Genomic DNA, 14,002 nt, shown 5'->3' on the forward strand with positions numbered 1-14,002 from the left:
TTGGTTCTGAAATAATCTCATCCACAGTGAACACAGTGACACAGGCAAACAGACTAGCAATTCTTTTTGCAAGCTTGAAAATTTTATACTGTCCTCATATTTGTATCATGCAGTGCCACATTTCATGCTTTTTAGAAATGAACTGAATACTATAAAGTCTAACCCAACCTGTGTGTGGCTGATATTTATGTATTGCTTCAGTCTTGCTCCCAATAAGATTGCAGGTACATATAGGGGACCTTGACAAAAATCTGTAAACAACAATTAGAATTCTAGTGGTACCTTAGGAAAATTGAATCTTTCTGAGTTTTAAATGCATTTTTAATTCAACACAATAAGAAAACCAAACAAAGTTGTGCCTTTTGACAGCCTGCTTCCAACCCACCAAAATATGAATGAAACTAATATTGTCAGAATACGATCAGAATATGATCAGAACACGACCAGCATGATGTTTATACACATGACAGGAACTGGTATTAGGCAAAATCAGAAGAGGTGTTACAAATTTTAAGTATTTCTTTTAAATATTTTGCTGGCAGAGGTCCTTAACCCAGCACTAAAAGGTTTTATTTGTGGCTTTATAAACTGATACAGCAACTTAAATTAAAAGTACAATGTAATGTCTTCTTAGTAGATTCTCCTTCCCACCTCCCAAACTAAGCAAACTATTTTTACCTTTATTCTTCAAATATTTGAGATATTACATTGCAAAGAAACTTATGACCTGAAAAAAACCCAAAAGTTCAATTCACTGTTTTGAAAAAGTTCCAAGTGGTAGGTGCTACTCCACCGGCATGAAGGAAAATCTCCCTCCCCTTAACAAGAATTTGTAATGAAAATTTTCTATTTTATATTCTATTATGTTCCTAGCTCAGAAGACCAGACTCTTATTTTATAATTGCATACCAAAGTAACATAAAACCCATTACTAAGGAAACTTCCACATTGTGATTATCTCTCCCTAAGAAAGGTATTATCAGTTCTCTCTTCTGAAAAATGGGTAAAGGAGAGAAAGTGTTCTGGTAATTGCAAGTTTCCTTAAAAATCAGTGGTAGAAGGGGTAGACAAAAGACTTCTCTGAAGGTAACTATTTTAAAATTTTGAAAGAAAACATCCTTCATGAACAAATCCATAATAATTTGCAGTTCACAGGGAGAGGATGTTGGTAGAGGAGGCTTGGGAATCCCATGCATCTGACTCTAGGCTGGACTGAAAATCAAGGACAGAACTCAAGCTGGGGTAATTGCAGTGGTAGCAACAAACTGTTGATGATGAACCCAGTCTCCAGATGTACCAATGTCACAGAAGACTAGTTAACTACCCAGAATAAATTTCCTAGCCCATCTGGTAAAAAGCAAAGAGAATAATCAGTTTCCAGAGACTACATTTACCTGGCAAGTAAGTTATTACAGAGAATGTGACAACGATAATGTAAAATAGCAAGGAAGGAAAGAGTACTGTTCATATTCTTTTTTCATGAACACAACACACGCACACACACACGCACAAATGCTTCTTAAAAAGGAAATATTTAATTAAACATTAGCTTATTTAAGAGAGCAGGAGGGCGGTCTTTGTTTTACGATGTCAGACATGGTGGTTTGGTATGAGGCAAAAATTACATGACTGGATTGTTGCAGAACTACAAGGCAAGTGTAAGAAACAGTGTATACTTGCTTGCTTGCAAGCATTCTGGCTAGTATCTTAACAAGTTCACAACTTTCAAATGATTTTGCTTTCTTTCAGGTATTTAAGACAAAATTTTTATTTCCGGTTGTTTTACTTTTCTGTGAGCTACGAAAAAAATCTGAGGGTCTCATTTTCATTTACCCATGGATCCTTCCATACTACCTGGACTCCACTGTAACTGAGAATAAAGTCTCGACTATTAATTTTGTTTAATATAAACCAAATTCAGTTTTAATATCCCAGGGTCCCAGGATTCCAAGACGTAACTAACTGGTAGTCTTAAAGGAAACTAATCTCTAGAAACAGATGCATCTAGTAAGCAGTCTCTTGCTAGGCTTCTTCCTCTGAGAAGTGCTGCATTATAAGCACTAGAGGATCACACGGCCCAGGGGAATAAGGTCATAGCAATTCCATTAGTACATTTCTAACAATAATTTTACAATTTCATACCATTTCATGATCATTTTCTCAAAGATGAGGAGCTAATTATTCATTAGGTACTTAGAATATGTAAGCAGGCACATGTGCTTTACCAGTATTTTGTCAGATATAGTCTGTTGAGGAATTGTCACGTTACATAGGTATGTCTTCTATAATATCAGTGATTTCGGTTCTCTCATTACTACATCAGAAGATCTGCTCTTCCCTTTGGGCTCATCTTAGATGTTCTGTTATTTATCTTCTTTAGTAATATTTTCAGTTGAGTTACCTGACTATGGAGGAATTTTCATATGTTAATTCATTTATCAAAACTATTTTTGCATTACACTCTAAGAAATAAGCTGGAAATGATGAGCTCTGAAGCTGTAAGTAAAAAGCTTCAAAAATAAAACATTTTCAAAATTTATAAATATCAAATAGGTAATATAGTATTTGTGAAGAAATAATTAAATTAGTTTTCCCAAAGATAAAATGCATTGATCTAATCTTTGAGGAAGAAATGTTTGTGGGTTTGGATTTTTTTTTTCCCAAGTTTAAAAGGAAAGCAGCAATAGTTTTATATGTACAATTCAAATTGAAGTTAAAAAAAGGTTATAATTTAGCCTACATTTATGCCTCTGGAATACCACATATCTGGCTAAGTTAGTGGAAAATTTATCAGAATCACTTAGACAGGAAACAAACAGCTTCCTTAGCAGTTCCAAAATACAGAAACACCAGGTAAACTCTAGCCATTGTTAGTCATAAAAATTCATTGTCTCCAGCATATCTTGGACACTCTTACTCATTTGCCTTTATCCTTCAAGGTGTCTTTAAATCCCATTTGGTATCTATGCTCATTTTTACTGATATGTATATTTAATACTACTAACAGGCAATTTATCTTTTTTTTTTTTTTTTTTTTTCTACAGCAGGTTTCAACTTTGATTTTGTTATTCCTTTTCAAGACACAAAATAGTTTTTCAGTTGAGGAACACATAATTGAAAGGTGTCTACAGGATCAGTCCTGCAAGTAATATCAGAGATAACTACTTTGTTAAGTCTTTTACATACCAATCAAGTTCCATCTAACTCACCACTATTTCAATTGGAAGACTGTTGCTGAACTTCACACCACCAGAGACTTCCTCTTACTTTTCAGCCTAAAATTTATTCATGGTCAAGTGCATCCATTCGCTGTGTCAATGCTGTCCTTGCTCTATACATAAAAATAATTAAATATACTTTTAACTTTTGCTTTGTTAAGGTCAACCAGCCATGCTTTTTTTATCTTTACTCATGTGGCGTTTTCTCAGTGTCTGAACAGTAAACATTTTCTGCACTTCCAGTATTCCAGATTAGATTGCACTAGAACTTGTAAAACGCTATTAATATTCTTTCTATTTGTAAATAATCTCTTGATATCTTGTACATTTTTAGAATATATATATACACAATCCCCAAATAAAAAAATTTGTCTGTAAAATTGTTTTGTAAATGATCTCTTTTCTTATTAGAGAGAAGACTAGCAACAGATTTCAACACACTAAGAATTACTAACAATTTCATGTCATGCATAAAAAAATCATCTTCGTGTATCTTTTCTTGGAATCTACTATTTTTTGGGTAAATTGATAGATTTTTTTTTTTTAGAGTACTCTAGACTGATGGGTTCTATAGATGGGATAACAAGTATTTTACTAAAAGTAATGACATCCAATGCCAAGATGATAAATGGACATCTATAATACCCTAAAAAAAAATATTTTTGGAAGAGAAACACAGAAGATAAAAGAACAGTGCTAGAGAGTAAATGTAAGAAATTGAGCTACTGAAGTCATCCTGCTGAAACCCAGTCCACAGAACTGAGAAACACTGTGCCACTAAGCAGTTGTTATAATACACAATGAGGGTTTAAAAATTCAGTGAAACTCCAGCTACTTTTTCCTTTGGGGGGGGTGGTGGTTTGTTTGGGAGGTTTTTTTCAATCAAATGCAATGTCCAGAAACATTATCAGTACTAAAGAACCTGTTCATGGCATTGTTTCACAAAAGTTCCTAATAGACAGTGAGTATTTTATTGTTGGATGTATCCTTTATTTTATTAATGATGAGAAGTAATCAATGGAATGCTAAAAATAAACTTGTAAAGAAATCTAGTCTGAAATCTTAATCTGTTGTTTGAAGCAAGTTCAGTGGTCACGCTAACACCAGTTGAAGATTGACTCTTGCCCATTGTGAAACAGGCATGGCTCTTCTAAAAAGGTCACAAATTTTTCAAATATAGGCACCATGTTTTCAATTTTGCACATACAAAATATGTTCATGTCACTCAAATTACACAATGCGGCAGTGTTATAAATCTGAACATTATTGTCAATTAATGGCAAAGAGCCCAAAGCTCACGTAAGACTAATGACTGGGACAAATTCTGAAAAGAGACAAAAAGTAAAAAACAGCAGTTTTCTTGTTGTATGTGGTTTTGTGTGTGCATGTGTGAGAGTGCATATAACAAAAAAATGTTTAAGAGTAAGTTCAGAGAGTAGCCCATCCATTTCTTCTCAGCTTCTTAATCCAGTTTCATTGCTAAAGGCTTTGATTTTAACTGCATGTTAAAATGCAAATACAAATCCCATATAAACCATTAGTTAGTGTGTTGACTGGTTCAAACCAATCAAAATTGAAAATTACTGCTGAACGTCTTCCTTTTAATCTACTTGTCAGCCTCTGGGTATGTCGGATACTTGACCATCTCAATTTTCTCCTTAACTTTATAGGACGGGTACAGGCCTGTTCTTCCTAATTTCCTATTGATGCCTTTTGAATAACCATCCCAGTGGTTTCCAGCTACTCCAATTATATCTCCAGGTTCCATAGGAATTTCATCAGCAGTTCGTGGATGATGAGCATAAATAGCAACCTGGTTGTGAGCATTCTGTCCCCCAAAATAGTAGATATCATCCAAAGAATGGAAATACGCTGAGGCATCTGGATGCAATGTCTGCATAATTTCATAGGCAACTCGACAAACCTTAGAAATAAAAACAGAAGAGAAGTCATAAATAGTGTATATGCCTGCAATATATCACAGAAATCAGCAAACAATGTGTAACAATTAAATTTCACAGGAGGATCAAGTTTTGGAATGTCCAGGTCAAAAAAAAAAAACAAAACCAAACACAATCAAAAAAATCCTCCAAAACAAAAAACCTGCGTATTTACTAACAAGAAGCATTTTAATTCATACTCTGGTGAACAGATTTGGTAAATAAAAAGATACAAAAATAATCAGAACAGGCTAATTTTCAGTAAGAATTGGAAACGTCTAGATGAACACAAGCCATCCTCCTTTTTCAAATGAATGTAGCCAATCAAATATAAAAGCAAAATCATTTCCCTTTTCTACTACTAATAAAAACTGTATTTTATTTCCCTTTGAAACCTCAGAACTTACATTTTCAAAATTTATTCTGCAATAATGAGGCTTTACATTTACTTTTCTAAAGGAATCTCCAATTTTCATAATCAAGCAGTTCCAGAAGTCCAAGGCTTTAAAATGCTGTTAATATTAGAACAGTGACAGAATTATGACTGTTGGTAACTTGGAAGACAACTAAATGAAACTGAATTCCAGCAGACAGTGATGATATTGGTGAGGAGAAAGATGCATTTTGAAGTGTCATTGTTTCACATTTTATGAAGGGAATTTTCTTCAGACTGAAAACAGGTGCCCACATCAGAATCACGCTGTATCTCTCAGAGTTGCCAGCAACACAAAAGGCTGCCACTATATTAAACAAAGCTCTTTTCAACAGTGGGCTAGAAAGCTCTTCTGTCAGGTGTCTGATTTGGCTACTGTGACCTTTCTGACTTCTAATCTACATTAATGTATCTTTCTCTGACTTTCTGTAAGCTTGATAAACTAACAATACAGCGGACTTCTTCACTATGAAGAAGCATTTCAGCTTTTCCATAATTTCCAGTCTATGTAAATATAGTAAAACTTGATTTTACTTTTCTTTCCTCCCTCTGTAGATATGGTGAATAGCACTTTGATCACTCAAACAAGACATATTTGTACATTTCTAGTTTCTTTGAGAGAGGCATTTGCTTTAAAAATTCAATAGATTTCCTTTTATCCATCCCCATCTGATCTTTGAAGTAACTTTTCAGAAGTATCTTTCAGAAGATCAGGCTGAAGTTAATTATTTTGAAGTACTTGTTATACTCCCATAATAGAGAAACAAATTTGATTACCCATACATTGGTAAGAGGTTATTTATTTTATAGCTTCTGTGTTTTTGATGTTTTGTTCTCCGATGCGTGTGCACCCCAGGAAGAGGATACACCCACACACACTCTGTAAAAGAGTAGTGATGCTACTAGTAGAAATGCTTTTTGGTGAGTGTAAGTGTCCTGCATACCTGACATAAGACATACATGTCCTCTCAGCAATTCTTTCCTTCGTAGCACTGAAACGGAGTAACTAAACTGCAAGCTGTTGAGGACAGTAGGCAAAGAACTAACATACAGAATTACAGTTAGAGTCAGCCTTCCAGGTTTTATTCACAGATTCACTTGTTTTGCAGCCTGTATACATTCATGTACAATGCAAAATACAAAGACTAATAAGTCATGAGAGGAAATGAGATTACGAATAAAAATACATCAGGCAGAGGGAGCTACGATTTCATCTAAGTGAAGACTGAAGAGACAAAAAAAGCTCTTTGTTTTAATGTGCTACTGTATTGTGATTTGTGTACCTACGTACCATGTGGCTTTTCTATACATCTCAATTAATGTGATGTTGCTGAAACACAGTGACAAGGCAGGTTGTTTCCCTTGACTCCACATCACTTGATGGCACTAATTTCTCTAACAACAGTACTTTAATTAAGTATCTATTCTTCATCTTATATCAGTATTCATTTAATTTTGGTAGCATAAAGAAGAATTAATACAAGGGACTTCCTAAAGCGCCTGATTCTATTCACATATACTGTAATTTTCTCTTAATAGCTCTATACTGAAATTTTGTCTCTTTTTGGCAAGGAAAAGAAAATGGAAAGAAGTCAGCATTTAATTGATTAATGTGAAAGTCCAAAATCACACTGGAAATGAATTGAGGTTACATTCTTATCCTTACTTTCTCTTCATACAGATTGGACAAAAGATGGTCACTAACAGCCTGATTTTGCTTACCTTCAACGCCAAACTGTTTATTTCATTAATGAATTGAGGGATAGTAGCTCAAATGTTAGAGGTCAGAAGATAAAATTTCAAACTCGTAGGAGAGAAATCTTTCTGAACAGTGAAAAAACCTGCAGAAGACCTTAGAAAGCCCCAATACATTAAAGTACTGTAGAGATCCACATTGCTGCATGACGAGCAAAACTGGTGCTAACCGATTTTTGAGGAATTTGAATTATTAAAGCACAAGAAATTGCCCAGAATAAATTAAGTAGATGGTTGGACCAAATTCATAGTCCCAGCTACTGCAAGTAACAGTCTAACACAGGAATTCCTGGACTTTAGTACAATTTTCTGCAACTCTGGAAAACCAAAGATGTAATCCAGCAAACGTGTCTATTGTCAAATGCAAGGAGATACAGAGTGAGACTGGAGCTCAGAGACACCATGTACCTCAAAGGTCCCCTCGAAGAGGGCTGTACCAGGTGACCTCCAGAGGTCCCCATCAACCTGTATCACCTTAACTCTGTCCATGCATTTTAACATATATTCTTCATTTGAAATTACTCCAATAGTTACAATTCAATTATAATATATTCCGTCCAAGTCATTTGTACCTATATTTAAACAAGTTTCTTCTATGTTTATACCCAGTGCTTTATTTAAAGCAAACATTTACCACTTTTAACACAGTTATTTGAATATAATAATAGCAGAAAATGTTATAGATTGCTTATTAAGTTTTTATCCAAGATCACATAATTATTCTTTCAGAAAATGAACTCTCTCTACACCAACGCACGTGTGGTGTTTAAGACATACAGCCCTAGGTTTTAGCTGATGGTTACCTCTTTCACTGTGATAAGCATTCAGCAGACATACAACTAAATCAAAAATTGTTATAAAAGTGGATAGCTCCTCACAAGCTTTTCTTAGTGAGGATTTTTACTTTGGAGTTTATTCATGTCTTGGTCTGAAGTAGCCTATATAAATAACCTTCTAAATATGCTATAAAACACAATTTTCTTCACAGGGTTTGGTGAACAGTGGAAAAAACAAGCATATTCACAAGTATGATTGAGGGATAATTTTTATGGTTTTGCTGTCTTCTTGCCATGGTAACGTTATTAACAACTATTGTTCTTATTATAAGAAATCAGTATTAATATTTTGCTTGTTACCTATCTAACTGTCATTACAGTGCAGAAGACAATCTACATTTGAGGCTGTGGAAAACATTTATTTTTGAAATGAAATTTAACTTTCAGTTTTGTATCCACTTCCATGTAACAGTACAATCACATATGATAATAATCTGTTGCCATCTGTAGTTGCTTTCCTAACCAGGAGTGTCACCTAAGAGCATATATGACAACAGCAGGTAAAAAACATTCACTCTGCTTGATTTTAATCATATTTTGTCAGGAATTGAATTAGGTGGATCAGCATATCAGACACAAAATACTGCTTTCTGATCTTTTAAAATGATATACGAAATTAATATACAATATGACATAATGAAGAAAATGCCAACAATGACACCTGCATGATTCAGTTTTGTAATGGACTCCAACTTGCTTCATCAGACCACTCAAGAAAGGAAGCTTGTAGTATATAATTATCTGCAACAAGATGTCTCAATGGATTACAGTGGTCAGAATTCACATTTATTGCGTTGTCACTGGATTGGTAGAAATGTAATAGACTGAAAAGAAATTAAATGTCTGCCTTCTTCACTCTTCTCCATTTGCACAATCAATTAAGCCAACAGCAGACATGTTTGGACTGTAGTACAGTAATGTGTAGGAATAGATGGATACAAGTTATATATTAACTTTATGCAAAATTAGTAAGTGTTAAACATGTTTAACATTATTTTTACTTATTTCAAATGCCTTAACTAAGCTGCATAGAAATGGATGGATATAAGTTATACACTAACTTCATGCAAAACAAAGAACTCAAACACTTTTAATATGATTTCTTGCTTATTTCAAATGTCTTTATTAAGCCAGTAACTTTAATTGAAGAGAAGTAATCAACCAGTGCTTATGGTCCTCTAAATGCTCACATAGAATACTGAGCCTTTAATTCTTCCCTGAAATTTTCATGAGAGTGCACTGAGAACGAGATAACATGAGCATGATGAAAACTAAGATTCAGAACTGGTACATATACTCTATATTGTATTTGTACTGCGTTTACCTGGGATGAAAACGTACAGACCAGGAAGTCTGCCTGAGACAAAAAGTGAATATCCAGAATAACACCTCTTAGGGAGTTTTCAGTGTATCGGTTATGAAGTCCTGCTGACCAGGATATGGAGTTATCACTGATAAATTCGTAATTTGGATACCTGTGAAAATACAATACACTGTTAACAGCAAAGTCTTATTCTATTTTTCTTTTTCTTTTTTTTTTTTTTTTTTTTTTTAAGAAGCATCATCTTTGCTGCAAGGTAAGGTTGTTAATTTTTTTTACACAAGTCTCTGCTTTACAGGGAATGAATTACAATTTTGCTGAACACACTGGCACGTTACTGTTGCCTCCAAGCATGCCCTCTCTTTATCCAGAAAAAAGAAAATGAAATAAAGAGATGCTGTAAGTCTGTCTGAGTTTTGACACTGTAAAAGAAGTGAAAAACTACCAGGAAGTATACGCCACATTCTGCTAATGCTATTGATTTTACATGAACTGTACTCAGATCTATTCACTTGCTCTACCACTATAAAGAATATGGGATTGTGCCTTTACTAGACTACATTTTGTTTATTACCATACTCTGTACTAGATACTGATTATGACACTGTGCAAGAAAATCAGTCACCTGTAGAAGGGACATATTAAATAAACAAATCTAAACTAACTAAAAATAAAAAAAGAGTCTTTCACAGTTATTAAGGCCACATGAAGAACAAATTTTGCAATTTACTGGTCAACAGGAAATAATGTAAAATTTCATGTCAATATGCCTTTCTTGATATATCTTAAAATAAGTAATTTTTTTAAATTTTAAATATAAAATCTTATTTTATATTATCTTAAAAATAAAATTAAGTTTTTTAACATGTAACAATGACTTTGAAGAAAAAATTCTTTTTTAAAAATGTTGAAAAAGAATGGTCTTTCTCAAGACACTTGTAACTCTTTACGGGGGAACTGCAACCTGAAATAAATTGCAAAAAGTAGCACAAATTAATTAAATTTTGAGCCAGCCTCCTACAAAAAATAAGTTTTATATGAAAAATTCCAGGTAGTTGCAACAAAGATGATAACTACATTGCTGTTACACAATAATTATGTTTCAATCATGAAGTGCAACTCATGTGACTAACCTGCCAACTACAAAATTTCAACTAAAGGGCTAATTATAAAGTAATTTAAATAAAATCTATTTTTAAAATTTACAACTTCATAGTAATTCTAAAGCAATGTATTACATAAGATAGCAAGGCAGCTAATATTACATTTGTAAGAATTAATCATTCCTATACTGTTTAATAATGAAAATGAGAATATAGAGCAGGCCATAATGCTGGAGCAGCAATAACTTAAACCTGTAACTAGATGCTTCAAAGCCTCACAATCCTGTGCTAAACATTGCTCAAAATAAGGTTTACACTCCCAAGTTGCTGGAAAGTTACTGAAGGAAAGACGTACTTGTATACAACAACATAGCATGTACATACACTCTGGACATACGGTAGACATGATAATGATAATTTGTTGTAAGGATATGCCTAATTTACTCTGTTTTAATGCTAAAACTATGGGAGAACTGTTTTCAAAAGTGGAATGGGCAAATATAGCAGTATTTTCCATATAACATTCACTAGCTATGACTACTAAATCAGGAAATTTATCTCAAGAGTGAATCAAAAAGCCATACACAAAACTTCCACATTTGAGGAAGAATTTTTATTTATCTACATAGCGATTTTAATAGAATTTTATGTTCTCAAGAGAAACATCTATGTCTGCTCTAACAAAAAAATAATATATGTATGGTAAATTTCCCAGAGATAGCATTAGAACTTTAAAGGATGTATCTGGTCATGTCAGGGGAAGTTCATGTTACATTAAAACAAGACAAAACAAAACAAACAAATAAAATAAAAAAAAAAAAAAAAAAAGGAAAAATAAGGTGGAAATATTATTCATTTGGAATAACTGGTAAGACCTCTTCTGAGAAATTATGGATCAAGAAATAGTTTTTTTCAAGATGAACTGTATCACAAAGATCATTTTCTTTATCTTCTCAAGTCTAACATTTTTTTGTCAGTATTTGACCATCTCTCAAAATACAACAGATGAAAACACTGTATTTTTGATACAGTTTATTTCTCTTATCATTGTGCGAATCATATTTGTTTTTTTTAAAGAAAAAAAAATAAAGTACGGACCAAATGGAAATATGTGATACTGTACTGTGAAAACTAGCTGAGGAACAGAGATGGGCATCAGTCTTATTTCAGTGACACAACTCTGAGGGGAGCAACAGGAAGAACATTTAACAGGAGATGTCATCTCTAGGGACAGTGAACACAGTAAAGATATTTGCAAATCCCTTTGAAAGTTCTTGGCATCTGCAACACTGCTAAAATTAATCATTTCTTTCAGACTTCAAAAATCAGAATCCATATGCTGTGTAGAGACAAAAGAAGCTTTCTTGAAGAATCTGACTTTTTATTAGCAAAAGACCAGTTTAATAACAAATGAAGGACACCAAAACAAATTGTAAAAAAACAAGTAATAAAAAAAACTACAACAGAATTATTTACACAATTTCTTATTCATACATTTCATTTTTTTTCCTTCCTCCTTTATTCTGGAAACAGGTTTTGAGACGCTTTCAAATCTGGTCTTCAGTTCCATTTGGTAAAGTTGATCCAAATTCACCTAGCCAACTGTTTTAGAATCCAGTAATCCAAGTTCAGCATTTAGCTACTCACATATTTAAGTTTTCAAACAAGCACTTTTACATTGTCACTCACACACAATGCTATATTCATGCTTGGAAAAAGAGGCTTCTTTTAAAACACCCTAAAATGTGAGCATAATAGCAGCTATATTCAGTGTGACCAAAGAATCTTCTAGCCCACCATCCTGTCTCCAACACAGGCTGAAAGCAGAGCATAAAGAAAAATACAGTAAAAGGCCAAGCCTATACTCCTCTCCAGCTTAGCCACATATGGCCCACTGCATCAGGTGAGGTTTAATTCTCCTTCCCACTCATGATAGTGCTTTAGATTCTATTTAAAGCTATTCTTACAACAATTACTATAAAGAATAAAGGAAATGAAGCTTCTAAATCTCTCTAGTTAGCTCTTGCTTCCTTCTATTCCCTTTTCCATCTGTATTTATATCATGATTAATGTAATACTTCTATTGTAAGCTTTTGGGAAATTTTTTTTTTCTTTTTAAGCAGACCTCAGGCATGATCCTATTACTAAGGTTCCTGAACGTGTGGTAAATGAATAATAAATAATAAGATGTCATATTTTTACTGACAGAATCATCTAAATACCGTTTTTTGTAGGATCCCCCCTAGCTTTCCAAAGAAATTACCCACACATTCTCTTCTCTGTAACAGGAAAGGACCAGGCTGTGAAGATAAAATCAAAGAACAAACTGGTATAATACTGTTTTCTTTGTATCAGACTACATGTATGTAGCATATTTCTTCCACATATCTAAAAATAATATCTTGTTCTTCTAAAGATACCTAATAAACTCTTGAAACCTACATATATGCTACGAAGGATTTTTTTTTTTTTTCCCCCCTAGGAAAAGAAGAAACCAGAAGAAAGTAGGGAAGGGATAGTTCAAAATCTTTCCTTCCTGCACCTACCAGCCTCAGATAAGGATAGAGACCAAAAACAGTTATGAGATTATTTCAAGTTCCAGTTGGTTTCAGAAGCTGGTCAACTAGCTGTGTCACTACAGCTGATCGCCACCCTGTGCAGCGGGTGCAAACCAAGGCCAGTCCCAGGCTCCTGTTCTCAGTCCGCTAGGACTGGGGAAGTGTCCAGGACAGGCAATGCAAGTTCTCTTCCCTCTAAAAGAAGAGTGCGAGCATGTGTGTAAACAGATGGAATAAGAAAGAATGTGCTTGTTGAGGTCCTGCTCTAAAAAAGAATTGGAAAACGTACAAGCGATTCATTAAGACATAAGAATTCTCGTACTGAATTCTATATATCAGGCATACTGTGACTCAGCAGTGAGGAGGGCTGCAACAGCTAAAATACAGAGAGTACACAGGGAGAAAAGAGATTAACTTGCTATTGTGGAAGTAAATAAACAGTGAAACAGGGTGGGGAAAAAAGCCTTCATAAGTGCTGAAAAGAAAAAACCTCATGAGGGAGGCAAAATACTGAAAAAAAAAAAAAAAGAAAAAAGAAAAAGCAAAACACAGATGAATTCACAGGTAAAAATCCTGAAAGGAAATGTGCACATTTGTTGAATTTTAGTGATCATATACATGAGAAAGAGACCTACATAGATTCATATATAAACCAGAAATTGATTAAATATGGTTTCTTAAGAATTTATTCATGTTCAGCTGCATTATTTGGAATACTCTACCTTAAAGAGAGAAGATGCTGTAAATAATATTATAGAGTAGAAACACATATAGTAGAAAATGAAGTTTGTATTTGAAAACTACTAAATCTGGCAAAGAACAAGTAATTTATGCCATC

The 14,002-nt window shown here is 33.7% G+C and overlaps 1 protein-coding gene across 6 annotated transcripts in view; it reads right to left on the minus strand.

Annotated features, from left to right (window-relative positions):
* Window positions 1-299: 299 nt before the first annotated feature.
* FUT8 (fucosyltransferase 8) overlaps window positions 300-14,002 on the minus strand; it is a 138,716-nt gene continuing 125,013 nt past the window's right edge. For all 6 annotated transcript variants that reach the window (XM_042790589.1, XM_042790590.1, XM_042790588.1 and 3 more), the window contains 2 exons: window positions 9,507-9,657; window positions 300-5,142 (listed from right to left, as the gene is read on the minus strand). In XM_042790589.1, coding sequence (XP_042646523.1) covers window positions 4,825-5,142; window positions 9,507-9,657 — 469 coding nt within the window. In that variant the 3' untranslated portion in view covers window positions 300-4,824. The remainder of the gene's footprint in view (window positions 5,143-9,506; window positions 9,658-14,002) is intronic.

Source organism: Tyto alba, unplaced genomic scaffold, assembly GCF_018691265.1.
Source record: "Tyto alba isolate M040663 unplaced genomic scaffold, T.alba_DEE_v4.0 Super-Scaffold_18, whole genome shotgun sequence".
NCBI classification, from domain to species: Eukaryota; Metazoa; Chordata; class Aves; order Strigiformes; family Tytonidae; genus Tyto; species Tyto alba.